The following is a 17,996-nucleotide window of genomic DNA, read 5'->3' as shown; positions in this document are numbered from 1 at the left end:
ATTCATAGTCTAAAGGAAAAATAACTAGAAATTGGTTTATATGCATATATCATGTGTGGAGAAGGACCCTCTAACTAGCCTGTCACCCATTTAATTCACCTAATTTCGTTTTTACAAAGTGTTTTCTACAAAGTTTATGTTTTAAGTTTTAAATTCGTCAAAAACAATCCCCCTTTCATTTAGTCTTATTATTTGAGTCAAAATCTGTTTTCTTTGAGTCTTTTGAGTCAAGTTAAGTCCTATTTTCGTCCAAATGACTTGTTAGGTCTAGAATTGAGTCTTTTTTATTGTTGGTTGCTGTTTTAAATGTCTTAAGTTAATTTTGAGTCTATAGAGTCTAGTTTAGTGTTTTTGAGTCTTATTTATATTAATTAGCATCCCTAGTTAATCCCCGGTTTAGAACAATCCCTACTTACATATCTACTACAATTGTCACAAATAGGGTTTAATTTGTGTGTCAAGTTAATTTTCACATCAAGTAGCAGGAAAATTTAAATACGCAGAGCAGTGTGGACGATTATACCACACCACCTAAAATTGCAATGAAATTAAACAGCAGGCAAATTGAAATATGCAGGGTAGGGTGGGCGATTATACCGCTCCACCTAAAATTTGCAGTCAAATTAGATCTGCAGTCCAAGATAGGCGATGATACCGCACCATCTTGGATCGCAGTAAAAATAAATTTGCAATTCAAGATGGGCGATTGTACCGCACCATCTTGGATTGTAGTAAAATTAACATAAATAAATACTGGGTTAGTAATCAATCTCTAAACCAAACAAGAAGTCAAAGCTGTATGTAACCGTTAGGTTGAGAACTAAGAGCAGGCATGGAGCAAACAGTTCGTCGCAAGGGTATACCGTGCAATTGAGGCAGAGGAAGAAGATGAACAGTAAAAACCTTAGAGGAAACATTTTTTCTTTCTTTCGTTCGGCGAAGAGAAATGAGAGAATAATTATATTTAGAGACTCATGCTGATAACGTGTTATAAATAGGTCAAAGTTAGAGAGAGATAACCTTTTAGTGAATGGAGTAAAGCAGGTGTAAAATGTCACACTAAAACCTTAGCACAAGAGGATAACAAATAAAAGACGGAGGAATAGATGATGTTATTGATCTTTTCTCTCGTTCTCTTCTTCTATATAGATTGATAGCAGTCGGAGTGCTCTATTTATAAAGCAACTCCGTATTATTACATTTTAAATATTTACACCACACCTTTGACAAATGATCTCCACATATCAATATTCTGCCAAGGTTTTCAATGCTGTGACAAGGTTTTCAATACTGTGGCATTCATTACCCACTAGTATTTTCAACATGTTGTTTGTTTTAATACTGTGGCATTCATTACCCACTAGTATTTTCAACATGTTGTTTGTTTTGATGGTCAAGTGAGCATTAATTGCTCACTTGCAATTTGCAACCGGGTTGGTACGCCACCTTCAATTCGCGGCCTTGAACTCTCTTACATCGCAGTCACCATTCCTCCTCACCTACCTACGCTATCAGCAAAAAATGAATGTTGTGTGTTTGATATGTTAAAAAGTCTAAGTCTCCTCACCTTTACATAGGAGCCGGGCAAGTTTAGGTTGTTCACAAGTTTTGGTAACGCCAACTTATTTCCCTATTTATGCGAATGTAATGAGTTCTAGTTTTCTATCAAATTTAAACGGAAAGACGAAAACTACTACAATTAAAGAGAGAAGTCGTTTCCTACTATCAAAAATGTTGTCGATGATACACTGCTTGTGTTATATCTATATGATGATTATGGCTAATTACTTAACTGCAGGTGCATTAGCAATAGCTCATACCAATTTCAGCACAGATCAGTCTGCGCTTCTTGCTCTCAAGGCTCACCTCACTAGTGACCCTCAAAACATCTTGACCGCCAACTGGTCCTCTGCCTGCAATACCAATATTTGCAACTGGGTTGGCATTACCTGCGGTGCTCGCCACCACAGAGTCACGGCCTTAAATCTCTCGCACATGGGTCTTGCTGGAGTTATTCCTCCGCATCTAGGCAACCTCTCATTTCTTGTTGAGTTGGGCCTTCAAAATAATAGCTTTCATGGTCCCCTACCGCAAGAACTGTCTCGTTTGCGCAGGTTGAAGGTGATTAACTTTGGAAACAACAGCTTTATGGGAACCATTCCTTCGTGGTTTGGGTCCCTTGCTAAACTTCAAACCATCAAATTGTACGGTAATAGCTTCTCGGGTATCATACCGGCTGCTATCTTCAACTTATCTGCACTCGGAACAATTAATCTAAGCATAAACCAACTATCGGGTACGTACATACCACCTAGGAATATAAATTAATGATTGCTTGCTTCATCATTACATTTTAACATCTTTGTCACATTTTAACATCTATATATAAGATGTATAACAATCATCTATTTTGCATGCATATATTTAACAGGTAGCATACCCAGAGAAATAGGCAACTTAACAAAGGTGAAGGGCATATACCTTGACGTCAACAAGTTCGAAGGTATACTGTATGACTTAGGTTTTGTTACATGTATACTCGCAGATAGTATGTGTGAATAATTTCATTTAATTTTTTTTTTTTTTACTACGAAGTGTGATTAGTTTTTAAAATTCTAAAAAAATAAATAATTTATAAAAACAGAAAACTAATGAAAAGGGTTTAAAAACTTTGAGTTTTAAGGATAAGGACAAAATAAAGGGTAAAGTGAATATTACTAGGATTGACTTTTTAGTTTAAAAATATGGTTTTTCGTTAAAGTGAACAGTACCGTGAGCTTTTCGTTAAAACTTCCTTATAAAAATTGGGACAATGATGAACAGCTTCTTCTAAAGTAGGCATGTTTTTTATTTACTATTTTATTTTATTTTTAATTTTTAAATAGGGCATGCTATGGTGACTTGAGGTTGCTTTAAATAACAACAAAATTTATGTTAATGTCATTACTAAATTGCCCATATTTTTTTTATTTGTGCAGTTTTGATGTGAGGGTTAAAATTGTAATTTCATGTAGTTTTGGTTGAGAGGTACTCGGTAGTTTAGATACGAGCTCCTTCTTAGTAGGAATCTCGTTCCACTTTAGCAAAAATGAAATGAGAGAACTATCATAGGGATCATATATTTACTGAGTAAGTCTCGTATTCTGGAGCAAAAGGAGAACCTACATAGTGAGTTGCTACGGTAGAACGGGATTCCCAATAAGAAACTACTCCTATATATGTTTACATGATTTTAACAATATATACGGATTGATTTATAGAACTACCGAAAGAGATGGGCAGTTTAGGTCAGCTGGAGGAGTTGTATGTGCAGTACAATGCCCTAAAAGGCTCTGCTCTTGTGCCCGTCCTCAACATATCTTCTTTGACTCATTTGACTCTATATGGAAACAACTTGAGTGGCAGTCTTCCGGACAATATATGTGAGCATCTTCTGAATATTCGACAGCTTAATTTGGGTCAAAACCAACTTGATGGTCTGATTCCCTCCAAGCTATGGCAATGCAAAGAGCTTCGTAAAATCTCATTAGCGTATAACAATTTCCATGGAAGCATACCCAAAAGTCTTGGCAATTTGACCTACTTAACCCTGATTGGTCTTACTGACAATAATTTAACAGGTAGTAAATTCGGAATTGTTTGATAATCATTTCATATTTAGTTTTTAATTAAACTGAAGTTAAAGATTTGATACAAACGTGCTGAAATTGTGACAGGTACAATACCGAATGAGATTGGTGATCTTCCGCAGTTAGAGACATTGTCGCTGTATTTTAATAATCTCAGTGGCGTCATCCCATCCAAACTCTTCAATCTCTCCATGATAAGCCTAATAGGGCTTTCTTTTAATCAGCTCTCAGGTAGCCTCCCAGCAGACATAGGTCTTAACGCTCCAAACCTAGAATTCCTTTATGTAGCCAGAAATAACCTCGTGTCCAAACTACTCCCTAACCTCTCCAATGCTTCCAAGCTCAAGGAGCTAGACATGAGTGAAAACTCATTTACCAGGTTTCTTCCTAGCACGCTCTGTTCCTTGAAAAACCTTGAGCATCTTTTCTTGCACTTGAATAGTTTGACTATTGATGCTTTTGCACCACAAGTAGTAAGCACTCTTTCTTGCTTGTTTAATCTTAGAAATTTGACAACATTATCCTTGGGAGATAATCCGCTAAACACCACGATACCAGCTTTTCGAGGGAATCTCTCTGCGTCACTCCAATATGTTGATTTAAGCATTTCCAACATTAGGGGTAACATTCCAGATGATATTGGCAACTTGAGCAGCTTGATATCATTAAACCTGGGAAACAACCAGTTGAGTGGAGCAATTCCAACTTCAATACAAAGGCTAAAAAATCTCCAAGGTTTGTATTTGTATGATAACAAACTGGGAGGACATATCCCGTATGAACTCTGTCAACTAAACAACCTAGTTGAGTTACATTTGGATGGTAATTGGCTCTCTGGTTCTATTGCTTCCTGCTTGGGTACTTTGGCAGTAGCTCTAAGATATTTATCGTTAGGGTCCAATTTGTTAACTTCTAAAATACCATCTTTGTTGTGGGAACTCAAGTATATATTGCACCTAAACTTGTCATCCAATTCTCTAGTTGGACCACTCTCAGAAGACATCAAAAAGTTGAAAGATGTGACGGATATGGATTTATCAAATAACCATTTCTCCGGAAACATTCCCAGTAGCATTGGGGGTCTTTAGAATATGATTAATTTCTCCTTGGCAAACAATTATTTAGAAGGCCCTATTCCCAGTTCATTTGAAACCTTGCTAAGCCTAGAATCGTTGGATTTGTCCAAAAACAATCTATCTGGAGTGATCCCGAAGTCATTGGAAGCACTCTCGTATCTCAAGCATTTGAATTTGTCTTTCAACAAACTCCAAGGAGAAATTCCAACAGGCGGGCCTTTCGAAAACTTCTCTGCTGATTCATTTGTACCAAATGGTGCGCTCTGCGGTGCTTCCCGACTCCATGTTCCATTGTGCAAATATAAAACAGAAGTTAAGCCAAATTGGAGGAAAACTAAATATATCATCTCAGGGGTCTTGTCAGTAATACTCCTGGCGGCTGCTGCATTGATTCTGATACTATGCAGGAAAAGGAATGTTGAAGTAACTGCCTCGCTACATCAAGTTCTTTGGAGAAGAGTTTCACGCCTAGAACTTGTAAAGGCGACAAATGGATTTCATGAGACTAACTTACTTGGCACGGGGGGTTTTAGCTCAGTATACAGAGGAACACTTTCAGATGGGATAGATATCGCCGTCAAGGTATTCAATTTACAGCTAGAATGGGCATTCAAGAGTTTTGATAAGGAATGTGAAATGCTAAGCAAAATCCGTCACCGGAATCTTATTAAAATCATAAGTTGCTGCGATGAACTTGATTTCAAAGCCCTGATACTTCAATTGATGCCTAATGGAAGCCTCGAAAAGTGGTTGTATTCTCCAAACCGCTCCATGAATATCCTGCAGAGGTTGGACATAATGAGAGATGTTGCATTGGCACTAGAATATCTTCATCATGGTTACTCGATACCTATCGTTCATTGTGATGTGAAACCAAGCAATATACTACTAGATGATGATATGGCTGCACATGTTGCTGATTTTGGCATTGCAAGACTCATCGGCGGTGGAGATTCGATGACGGAAACCATGACCCTAGCCACAGTTGGATATATGGCTCCAGGTGATGTATTTTTTTTAATCTTGTATATGTTGGTCATATTGGGAGTTATAATTTTCTTTTTATCATATTAAACTAAATTCACATACAAATTTTGCAGAGTTTGGGTTGGAAGGAATCGTTTCGATGAGAGGGGATGTGTATAGTTTTGGTATTGTACTCATGGAGACATTCACAAAAAGGAAGCCAACGGATGAGATGTTTGTTGAGGAAATGAATTTAAGGCAATGGATTGCAAATTCATTATTTCCAAATGCTGCTATAGATGAAGTTGTGGATGTCGATATACTTGGGATGGAGGAAGATGGTGATTTCGTGAGCAGGAGGGATTGCTTATCATCTGTTATGAGATTAGCTTTAGCTTGCTCTGCAGCATTTCCGGAAGAAAGGATTAACATGAAAGATGTTGTAGTCACACTCAATAAAATCAAGGCTAAGTATTCGAAGGATTCTGGAAGAGTGAATTCTTAGTTCTTTGTTCTCTATATTTTCGGATCCATTTTCTTATTGTTGTTTTTTATCTTCAAAAACTACATTATTTTCTTATAGTGACGGATATGAAAATATGACGATATTCCTAAAATTGAATTGATGTACCTGTATTTCACAAGGCAATAAGACCAGTAATACCAAGATTGCAATTCCAGTTATTCTTCCTATATTTTGGTGGTATAAAGCATTCAGTTTCTATGACCAACCAAATCCGTTTCAAAAATTTACACTTCCAGGTCAAGAACGCGGGTCATGGGAGCACAATGTTATTTCAGTCAATATATGAGGAAGTGACAAACTTATGAACTTCTACACATGCCCTTGACAAAAAATTATAGGGCAGTGAGGCTGCTACTCTAGATCAATAAATTTACTATTTAAGTTGGGTTTTTTGGCTGCTTCACCAATTTATGCTCATCTTTTGAACAAAAGGAACGAAGTTACTCCAATTTTCAGCCCTAAAGATCTTATCATTCATTCTGAAATATGTAAATGATCTTACTGCTTCGGCCTGGGAATGGTAATAGTTAGCATGTATTTGCCATAAACCAACGTGCAAGAGAAAAGCAGACGCATGAACACGCAACTCAAAATGGGCAAAAGAAGAAGTGTTTAACTAACGCTATCAGAAGCCATGTGTTTCTAGTTATAAGACATTTGCAATATCCAATATATGTCTAATAGAAATAAATGGTAGTTGAAATTTGCTTTGTTCTTGAGCAAAGGAAGAACTTACCTTGTCAAATCCTTCATTGGTATTTCTCCCTATCAAATGTACCCTTTTCTTTGAAACAATCCATATCTGGTGCAAATCGAATCATGTTAAACTGCATTGGAATTGTATAATATGATACATACCCAAGAAACAAAGCATCATAGCCTCATAGCCTCGTCAACAATTAAATTAAGAATGAAAATGCATCATAGCCTCATCAACAGAAAGTCATAATAAAACAGAAAAATACTTGTCATATGTTTCTTCTTTATTAACTGGGCAAGACAACCCAATTAAAACTAAATATTTACCTCAGAATGAATTATAAGATACTAAAAGAAGCCTAAAAAGCACATCAATAATACCCAATATCTGTAATACTGAAAAAGCTCATATTGGTGCGTTCCAAGCCCATGTTGAACCTAGAGACCCTGCACAACCTGTTGTGCCAAGCACAGCTGCATGGGCTACTCCTACCTAACTTAAAAGCTTGAATTATACAGATAAAATTTCTAAAGTAAGCTAAAAAAAGTACCAACAAAGCAACAAGCTAAGGAAGCATTATTAATTAACAGGCCCCGTACCCGTTGGAGTGATCCTTTTGGACTGCAAAGATAGGATGCTGAGTTATCACCATCCATCATTTCTAAGCAGCTGCAATAAAATATTTAGTATGTGAAATAGATACATTTGAAATCAAGCGAATGTGTAACCAGCCCTAATTATCAGGTTGGACGATGAACAAAATTCCAGTCAGAACCTTAAAACTTGGAATCTGACGAAACATGCAAAGCAGCTCCATGACAAGACAAAATTGAAGCAACAGGATCATAACCATCTCTAACAGCACTGTTGTAGTATTAAGCTGTAAGTTCAGCAGGGTGTGCTCTCGTCTGATACCACCAATTTTAGCTGCCAATAGAATAGAAGTTTGCTTCTATTCTTGATATTTCTTCAGAATGTTAGTTGCCTTTGTAAGAATATCATCTGCATGATGAAGCAACCGACCACTATACCATTCCTACAACAAGTCAAGCCATGGTCAGATCTCCTGAGCTCCACAGTGTTTTCCAATAACATTATAAGAAAAGTTCCACTAAAGATTGAAAATATATATTGCAGGCCCATGTTATTTATAGGCACCTACACAAGTGTTTCCTGGCTAAAGAAACAATAGTTCGAGGATGAAATACAAACAATGATTTCATGTAATTTACACTAGGCTTTAGTTATGCAGAAATGTTTCATGGGAAATAATAAAACAAGCTGCTTCCATCAGTTTCATACAAGGAAAAAACACCCAAAATAAAAAAGAATGCTTTCCTCTCCCTCTTCAAAGAAAGGAACTTCAGATGGGAGACTGTTGTAACAGCCAGCGTTTTGTGGTCCCTTCGCTCCCCATTGGGGCTTTCCTTCCGTGCATGTAGCCATCTTCAATGCTTCCAAGCTTCGGGATTTAGAAATGAGTGAAAACTCATTTACCAGGTTTCTTCCTATCACACTCTGTTCCTCGAAAAACCTCGAGAAACTTAACTTGTACTCGAATAATTTGACGATTGATGCTTCTACTCCACAAGCAGCAAGCACCCTCTCTTGCTTGTTTAATCTTAGAAATTTGATAATATTAGGTTTGGGAGATAATCCACTAAACACCACGATTCCAGCTTCTCGCGGGAATCTATCTACGTCACTCCTAACTGTTGATTTTCCAACATTAGGGGTAACATTCTAGTTGATATTGGCAACTTGAGCAGCTTGATATCATTAAACCTGGGAAACAATCAGTTGAGTGGTGCAATTCCAACTTCAATACAAAGGCTACAAAATCTCCAAGGTTTGTATTTGAATGATAACCAACTGCAAGGACATATCCCGTACAAACTCTGTCAACTAAAATACCTAGCAGAGTTACGTTTGAGTGGTAATCGGTTCTCTGGTTCTATTCCTTCTTGCTTTGGTACTTTGGTAGTAGCTCTTAGAAGTCTATCGTTAGGGTCCAATTTGTTAACTTCTAAAATACGATCTTCCTTGTGGGAACTCAAGTATATATTGCACCTAGACTTGTCATCCAATTCTCTAGTTGGACCATTCTCAGAAGACATCGGAAAGTTGAAAGATGTGGTGGATATGGATTTATCAAATAACCATTTCTCCGGAAACATTCCTAGTAGCATTGGTGGTCTTCAAAATATGATTAATTTGTCCTTGGCAAACAATTATTTAGAAGGCCCTATTCCCAGTTCATTTAAAACCTTGCTAAGCCTAGAATTCTTGGATTTGTTCAAAAACAATCTATCTGGAGAGATCCCAAAGTCATTGGAAGCACTCTTGAATCTCAAGCATCTGAATTTATCTTTCAACAAACTCCAAGGAGAAATTCCAACCGGCAGGCTTTTCGGAAACTTCGCTGCTGATTCATTTGTATCAAACAGTGCACTCTGCAGTGCTTCCCGACTCCATGTTCCACTGTGCAAAAATAGAACAAAAGTTAAGCCAAATTGGAGGAAGGCTAAATATATCATCTCAGGGGTCATATCAGTAATACTCCTAGCGGCTGCTGCATTGATTCTGATACTACGCAAGAAAAGGAATGTCGAAGTTGTACGAGAAATTGCCTCACTACATCAATTTCTTTGGAGAAAAGTTTCGCGCCTAGAACTTCTAAGGGCAACAAATGGATTTCATGAGAGTAACTTACTAGGCACAAGGGGTTTTTGGCCTAGTATACAGAGGAACACTTTCAGACGGGATAGATATCGCCGTCAAGGTTTTCAATTTACAGCTAGAAGGGGCATTCAAGAGTTTTGATAAGGAATGTGAAATACTAAGCAATATCCGTCACTGGAATCTTATTAAAATCATAAGTTGCTGCGATGAACTTGATTTCAAAGCCCTGATACTTCAATTGATGCCTAATGGAAGCCTTGAAAACTAGTTGTATTCTCCAAACCGCTCCATGACTATCCTATAGAGGTTAGACATAATGAACAATGTTGCATTGGCACTAGAATACCTTCATCACGGTTACTCGATACCTATCGTTCATTGTGATGTGAAAGCAAGCAATATACTACTAGATGATGATATGGTTGCACGTGTTGCTGATTTTGGCATTGCAAGACTCATTGGCGGTGGAGATTCGATGATAGAAACCATGACCCTAGCCAAAGTTGGATATATGGCTCCAGGTGATGTATTTTCTCAATTTTGTATGTGTTGGCCTTATTAGGAGTTATAATTTTCTTTTTATCATGTATAACTAAATTCACATACAAATTTTGCAGAGTATGGGATGGAAGGTAGCGTTTCGACTAGAGGGGATGTGTATGGTTTTGGTATTGTACTCATGGAGACATTCACAAAAAGGAAGCCAACAGGCGAGATGTTTGTTGGGGAAATGGATTTAAAGCAATGGATTGCAGATTCATTATTTCCAGATGCTGCAATAGGTGAAGTTGTGGATGCCGATATACTCGGGGTGGAGGAAGATGGTGACTTCGTGAGCAGAAGGGATTGCTTATTACCCGTTATGAGATTAGCTTTAGCTTGCACTGTAGCATTGCTAGGAGAGAGGATTAACATGAAAGATGCCGCAATCACACTCACCAAAATCAAGACTAAGTATTTGAAGGACTATGGAGGAATGAACTCTAAGTTCTTTTTGTTCTCTATATTTTCGGATCCATTTTCTTATTGTTGTTTTCTATATGAGAATACGACGATATTCCTAAAATTGAAATGTCGTACCTGGATTTGTCAATGCAACGAGACTAGTAGTACTAAAATTGCAATTCCAATTATTCTTCCCATATTTGGTAGTAAACCAAATCTATTTCAAAAATTTACACTTCCAGCTCAAGAACGCGTGTCATGGGAACACAAGGTTATTTCAGTTAAAATATCAGGAAGTTATTCCAGCTCAAGGCAGTGAGGCTGATCCTTTAGGTAGTTCAATAAACTTACTGGTAAGTTGGGTTTTTTGGCTGCTTTACCAATTTGTGCTCATCTCTTTAACAAAAGGAACAAAGTTACTCCAATTTTCAGCCCTAAAGATCTTATCATTCATTCTGAAAACTTAGAATCTTACGGAACATGCAAAGCAGCTCCATGACGAGACAAAAGTGAAGCAACAAGATCATAACCATCTCTAACAGCAGTGTTGTAGTATCCTGCTGTAAGTTCAGCAGGGTGTGCTATCGCCTGATACCACCAATATATTCCACCAATTTTAGCCGCCAATACAATTGAAGTTTGCTTGTTTTCTTGATATTTCTTCAGAATGTTAGCTGCCTTTGCAAGAATATCATCTACATGATGGAGCAACCTACCACTGTACCATTCCTACAATGAGTCAAGCCAATGTCAGATCTCCTAAGATTGAAAATATATATTGAAAATATATATTCCTACAACTTCAATTCAATGTTTGCATTTTATTCTAAGTGGTAGTTCAAGGATGAAATGTGCATGAACAGAACGATAAAAGCAATTATGTCATGCAAGTTACACTAGGCTTTAGCTATGCAGATATTTTTCATGGGAAATAATTAAGCAAGCTGCTTTCATCAGTTTCATTCAAGTAAAAAACACCCATAATCAGAAAGAAAGCTTCCTCTCCCTCTCCAAAGAAAGGAACTTCTGATGGGAGACTGTTGTAACAGCCAGCCTTTTGTGGTCCCTTCTCTTCCCACTGAGGTTTTCCTTCCTTGCATGCAGCCATCTTTAGGTCACCCATCCTAAAAGGAACAAGGTTGTAAATAGTAAAGATGCGCAGGATATCTGTGTGAGCAATGTAACAATGTTGCATAAGAAATCATTGGACTGGCTTCATACTCGTACTTCTAGTGTAACTGTAACATACCTAAGTTCACCAGAAGGACCAAGACCAACACTAATTTCTTCTATTACAGTTCCGATTAAGAATTCAAATTTCTTAGCAAAACTTGACATGAAATCTTCATAACAATGGAGGGCAGTCCGTCCGCAAAAGAGAGGAAAATGGTCAACTCCCAGTGTAAGACAATCATCATTGGAAAATCCATTTTGGTCCCAATAATATATATGCTTATTCTGATCACCAATCTGGGAGGAAAAAAACAAGAGGTCAACTTCTTTATCTAGATTCAAGATTCAAACTGATAGGTGTGTCATGAAGGCCAAACTATAGTTTTTATTTCACATCCCTTTGCATTGATAAACTTTTTAAGCACATCAAATCTAAAATCAAGTATGCTAATGGGGAACACAGTACCATAGCATGTTGCAGAGCACGAAACTGAAGAAACATTGATATTATCTCTAGTCATGCAAATGGGTTAAGCGTTCCAATACAGCCATGTGCATTGTACCAGACTAATAACTTCAAATGGGATTTCAAAATGTCAAAGAAGACAAACCTCTATGATCCAAAGTGGAAGAGTTACACCCCCTTTTCTGCTAGAAGAAGAGTTAACGTTTGAGTGAAAAGACATGGCAACATGCAACTTCAAACCTAACCTGAGTCAGAAATCAGTTTGAAAATCTCTTCATATATAGACCAATCATATGCAAGAGAAGAGAAACACTCTACGATTCCCCACCAAATGCTCTACGCTCTACGATTTCGTGGACACCTACCAACTTGAGAGCTAATCAAAATAGTTAGCTGCAACCTTGTAGCAAATCAGACTCCGTTGTTTAAAAGAGTATAACAATTAAATTAAGAATGAAAATGCATCATAGCCTCATCAACAGAAAGTCATAATAAAACTTACGTCCTAATCCTTGGACGCCCCATACCATCACTGCAGAAGGCATCGACAGGCATCACCACTTATATGGGAATTCTCTTATCTCGGGAAGATGGCAAGCACCAAATCATCTAATTATCACATAGACATATTTATACCATCCAATTTGAACATTCAAAAGCAATAAACTAGCTCAGAAACTTCTCGTCAAATCAATTAATAGCTTTCGCGTCTAAATTTCATTGTTTTGAATTTATCAGCAACCCAACTGAACCTAGTCAAGTATTCACTTCAGTAAACTCTACAGAAGCTCAAAAATTTTATAAATTTTCCTGCATTTTCTCAGGAATCAAACAGACTGTGCAACTCAAAAGAAAATGGAAAAAAACTGTAATTGTGTGAGATAAACCTGAGAATACTGTTTTCGGCAAGCGATGGACTGCAACGAGTAAAGAGGCCTTTTTTAAAAAACGGGAAGGGTCGAAACATTTCGGAGGAGGTTTCGGTGGTCGGGCTTGTCGCTGAAACTGACTTCTCTGAAGCAGAAACTCCTCCTCACTGTTGTGCATTTGCAGACGACTTGCAAGCAGCAATAGTAATGGCAAACGGAAAAGATGAAGTAGAAGGGAGCAGGGCTCCAATATATTTTTTTGTGTTTGTATTTCTCTTGTAAATTCTGATCTCCTGCAATTCAAGAGCTCAGCTGCTTTTATAGACTTTACACTTTTAATGCCAGCTGGCATTTCTAACACACTTCACTAAATAACAGCAATAAGCCTAACAAATCCAATATTAAACTCCTAATAGTGATTAAGTCAATCGCTAAATCCTAAGTTCATAACATTGCCCTTCCCTTGAAAAACAACCTTGTCCTCAAGGTTAGGATTAGCAATTGAAATCTGGAACTGTTTGCAGTGAAATTCAATTAAGGAGCCTTGCAACCGAAGTGTGAATTTGTTGTTCTTGGAAGGAAGGCGAGAATTCAGGTGAGCCAATACTGCTTGTGGGGAGAGCTTCTGCACTCGAAATTCCTTAGTGCTCAGTAGCAAGGTGGTGGAAGGCTCAACTTTGAGAGCTAAGGAAGAAGCATAAGACCACCAATTATGATGCATAAGAACTTGCAGCGCCACACTTGTGAAAAGGCATGTTTGCAATTCAACTACAACCACTGCCCTCTGTTCAACATCAAAACTTTCAATGGTAGTTCCCTTTGGAAAAGCACCCATTCGCTTGCTGTCCTTGTACTGAAAATAGAGTATTAGCTTGACACCTTTAGCCGATGTATCTCCCGGATCCCAAACAGGCCAAAAATCAAATTTACTAGTGAACAACAGAGAGAAATCAGCATGTAAATCAATAGCCAAAGCACCAAAATTGCTTTCCAGGTGACCTTCGAGAGAGCATGCTAAATCCAAATAGGTACCCTTAGTGCATTCATTCCCTCTTTTCAATGTATTTGTTGTTCTGTCACCCTTAGAGTCATTGGTCTTGCTGAATACCTCTCTAATTCGAGCTTCACCAACAGTTCCAATGTCGTGCAGTAACTCAATAGCTTTGCCAAATTTGACTCCCTCATTCACAACTTTAGGACTACCACACTCATCCAATACAACATTCCTTCCCCTAGGACCAAAACTAAGGCCAATAACACCCGCAAGCTTGTCAATTCCACCTTGTAGTGCATGTTGAAAATGCTAATCAAAAGCAATTTCTTTTGCAGATGACTTCATAAAAGAACAAAGCCTTGATTGCTTGTAATTCACCCTACTGTTTTGTTGCTGATTCACCCGCTTCGCAAACTCTCAATCACCATGCTTAACTCTCTATGGCTCTAGCAGCAGCACCATGCTTCACGATCAGCTACTCCAGATGAAAATTGTGGGTTTGGGAGAAGCATGCTGGTGAAGTTGCACGGATACAACCCACTGGACAGGGATGGTATGAACCCGTGAACATGATTCGCACCTATGTTTTTTATTCGCACCTATGATAGCTCCATGAAGGACATCTGACTGAACTTCCCATGTAACCTTGACTCTCTTGGAGTGAGGTTCAGTCCCAATAAGTAATGTTGAGTATGTAGGAGTGAAGGCTGAAGGATACCCACCAGTGCACAATAAATTTTGGTTGCCTCACACAACTTGAAAGCACTAAGGAGGTCTCAATTGTAGAATAGAAAGATGTTCCCAAAATGAGGAAATTTAATAAGCTGTAAGTATAAGCAAAGCCTGGAATAGTCATGACATTATTAACGTTGCAAGACCTTGACAAGTTTAGGTTCAACAAAGCATATATGGTCTTCAAGTATACCCAGGCATGGGAAAATGGCACTGACAAACACACCTCAAGATTAGTCGAGGAAAAATAGCTCTTGACAGTAGTACGTGGTGGTGTACCAAAATTGATCCAATGCTTTATTGCTATCTTTATGGCATTATAAGATATCCCAATAATGATATTGTCTTCACTCTTTGCATAAAGATCCAGCTGTGCATTCGTAACCTGGGGATTCCTCGTTAATCCCACCTTCAACATATACTCATGGATCCTCATACCCTCAGTCAGCCGACAAGGACCATGTTGGTATTCAAAGTTTACTAACTCAATACCAAAATATGTGGGTGATAAGTTTACAAACTCTATCACACCTCTCACTTTCACTCTCAATAAAATTGGACAAAGAAATAGAGAAAGGAGGGAAGCAACAAGCTTTGGTAAAACACTTGGACTTTGATATATGAAAGAAGTAGCAAGCTTGGTGATAACAAACACTTTGAAATATTAGAAGAGTTTACAACTCTTAAAGCTTACAAGCTGAAAATGAGAATGGAAATGGGATTTGGATGGGATGATTTAAGCTTAGCAAGATGGCCTATTTATACAAAACAGAAATTGATAAACAATGCAACAACACATGCAATGAATGGGGTGTTTAACATCTTTACACCCTTTAAAACACATGCAAGAACTTTGGACAGTCTAGCACACATATGCAGCTATCTTTCCAGCTTGCAATCAACACTCTTTCGGCTAATACACAGCAGCACACTGCTGTCTTCCTGCTAGCACATCACATGGCAGCACACTTGCTGTCTTTCATCACCATTTCAGCTAGCACATGGAGGAAACTTTAGTCTTTGTAGTTGCAGCATGTGTGGATACAACCTGTAAAGAAACTAACAGCTAGAAGCAACCTTTTACAGCTTGTTTTTATTTGAATTTCCAACACGCCCCCTCAAATCAAAACGCCTTCATGCCTAGCATTTCACGCAATAACCGGAATGATTCAACTGGTAGTGGTTTAGTGAAGATGTCAGCCACTTGTTCCTTTGTGTGACAATAGACAAGCTCAATTGTCTTTTGCTTCACATGGTCCCTTAGAAAGTGGAACCTGGTATCAATGTGCTTACTCCTTCCATGTTGGACTGGATTCCTAGCAAGCTTGATAGCTGAGATGTTATCCACATGAATCACAGTCGATTCCACTTGTGGATGACACACTGACTTCAACAGATTTCTTAACCAAATTGCCTCACACACGGTTGAGGCTACAACAACGTACTCGGCTTCACACGATGACAAAGCAACAATTGATTGCTTCTTTGAAGTCCATGAAAAAGCTGTTGATCCTAGAAAAAACACATAGCCAGTTGTGCTTTTCCTTTCATCTTGGTCACCTCCCCAATCACTATCTGAATAACCAAATAATTTTGCATCTTCACCAAAATTATAAAATAGACCATAGTTTAGAGTACCTCTTATGTACCTCAAAATTCTCTTGGCGGCCAGCCAATGAGACTCCCTTGGTGTTTCCATGTATCGACTCACGAGTCCAACACCATAAACTATATCAGGTCTTGTGATTGTAAGGTACCTTAGGCTTCCAACCAAGCTTTTGTACACGGTTAAGTTTACAAACTCACATTCTCCTTCCTTGGACAGCTTCAATCCAGTTGCAACTGGAGTGTTGACAATATTGCACTTGTCCATATTGAATTTCTCCAATATATCTCTCATGTACTTTTGTTGAGAGATGTAGATACCGTCACTTTCTTGCTTCACCTCTATGCCAAGAAAGTATGACATTAATCCATTGTCAGTCATCTCGAATTCACTGAACATGGATTGCTTGAACTCACAGAACATTGCTTCATTGTTTCCTGTAAACAACAAGTCATCTACATAGAGACAAATAATTAAGAACTCCCCTTTTGCACCATTCTTCATGTAAACTGAATGCTCGTATGGACATTTCTGAATTCCATTTTGGTGAAGGTAGTTATCAATCCTTGAGTTCCAAGCTCGTGGTGCTTGCTTGAGGCCATACAAAGCCTTCTTCAAACGATACACCTTTTCTTCTTCTCCTTGTACTTGGAAGCCTTCCGGTTGTTCCACGTACACTTCTTCCTCAAGAACTCCATTAAGGAAGGCTGACTTGACATCTAATTGATAAATTTTCCATTTATGCTGAGCGGCAAGAGAGATTAGTAATCTTACCGTGTCAAGTCTTGCAACTGGAGCATAGACTTCATCATAGTCCACTCCATACTTCTGTTTGTAGCCCTTTGCTACAAGCCTTGATTTGTACCGATCTACACTCTCATCTGCAGTGCGTTTGATCTTGTACACCCACTTAACACCAATAGCCTTCTGATTTGGTGGAAGCTTTGTCAACTCCCAAGTGTCATTCTTCTCGATGGCATGGATCTCTTCTTCCATGGCTTTCTTCCAACAATTTTCTTCCACAGCTTCATTGAATGAGAGCGGCTCATAGTCTGCATAGAAGCAGAAAAAATTGGTTTCTTCTTCTTCTTGTCCATAAATCTCTGTGAGACTCTTTAACCTCACTGGAGTTGAGGAGCTGCTTTCCTCACTAGATGTAGGACCACCCCTTGCAATTCTGTGCACTGGAGTTGTTGTGATTGTTTGAGCAGGCTGTTGCTCAATAGGTGGTACAACTTCTGGTTCTTCAAAATCAGTGGAGACGATCTTCTCTTTACTGACTTCTTTGTTGTTCCACTTCCATGTCTCTTCCTCACTGAAGATGGCATCTCTACTAACCACTAGTTTGCCAGTTAGTGGGTTGTAGAGCTTGTATGCCTTGGACTCTTCACTATAGCCCACAAACACACACTTCTCACCTCTATCATCAAGTTTCCTCCTCTTGGCTTCTGGAACTTGAGCATATGCAACACACCCAAAAATTCTTAGGTGTGTAACATTCGGCTTGTATCCACTCCAAGCCTCTTGTGGTGTCGTCCTCTTGACACTCTTTGTTGGACATCGATTCAACAAATAAATCGAACAAGCTACAGCTTCTGCCCATAACTCTTTTGGCAAATTCTTCTCCTTAAG

At 38.3% G+C, this 17,996-nt stretch overlaps 2 protein-coding genes and 2 pseudogenes across 3 annotated transcripts; 3 read left to right on the top strand and 1 right to left on the bottom strand.

Annotated features, from left to right (window-relative positions):
- The first annotated feature begins 1,647 nt into the window (after window positions 1–1,647).
- LOC148697902 (uncharacterized) lies at window positions 1,648–4,717 on the top strand. Of its 2 annotated transcripts, XM_088690922.1 has the most exons (3): window positions 1,648–2,296; window positions 2,432–2,503; window positions 3,261–3,753. In XM_088690922.1, exons 1-3 carry the CDS (start codon window positions 1,648–1,650, stop codon window positions 3,641–3,643), a joined length of 1,104 nt encoding a protein of 367 aa, XP_088547048.1. In that variant the 3' UTR covers window positions 3,644–3,753. The 2 variants fall into 2 exon arrangements, with proteins under 2 accessions (XP_088547048.1, XP_088547047.1); XM_088690921.1 differs by lacking the exons at window positions 1,648–2,296; window positions 2,432–2,503 and having other exon boundaries at window positions 3,136–3,620; window positions 3,717–4,717.
- Window positions 3,718–6,293, top strand: LOC148697901 (receptor kinase-like protein Xa21). The gene is made up of 2 exons (XM_088690919.1): window positions 3,718–5,708; window positions 5,806–6,293. The coding sequence occupies exons 1-2, from the start codon at window positions 4,721–4,723 to the stop codon at window positions 6,174–6,176; spliced, it is 1,359 nt and encodes a 452-aa protein (XP_088547045.1). The 5' UTR covers window positions 3,718–4,720; the 3' UTR covers window positions 6,177–6,293.
- Window positions 6,249–15,194, bottom strand: LOC137714452 (inactive beta-amylase 4, chloroplastic-like; annotated as a pseudogene).
- LOC148697900 (uncharacterized) lies at window positions 8,375–10,310 on the top strand (annotated as a pseudogene).
- Window positions 15,195–17,996: the final 2,802 nt, after the last annotated feature.

Source organism: Pyrus communis, chromosome 3, assembly GCF_041283825.1.
Source record: "Pyrus communis isolate YQ-2024b chromosome 3, ASM4128382v1, whole genome shotgun sequence".
Lineage (NCBI taxonomy): Eukaryota > Viridiplantae > Streptophyta > Magnoliopsida > Rosales > Rosaceae > Pyrus > Pyrus communis.
This window is presented reverse-complemented; position numbering and strand designations above follow the sequence as displayed.

Bases quoted from the DNA above. Each gene is read 5' to 3' on its own strand.
- LOC148697902 (XM_088690921.1), top strand. From the start codon at position 3,275: ATGGGCAGTTTAGGTCAGCTGGAGGAGTTGTATGTGCAGTACAATGCC. The intron at 3,621-3,716 runs GTAGTAAATTCG...AAATTGTGACAG, and splicing joins TACTGACAATAATTTAACAG to GTACAATACCGAATGAGATT.
- LOC148697901 (XM_088690919.1), top strand. From the start codon at position 4,721: ATGATTAATTTCTCCTTGGCAAACAATTATTTAGAAGGCCCTATTCCC. The intron at 5,709-5,805 runs GTGATGTATTTT...CAAATTTTGCAG, and splicing joins AGTTGGATATATGGCTCCAG to AGTTTGGGTTGGAAGGAATC.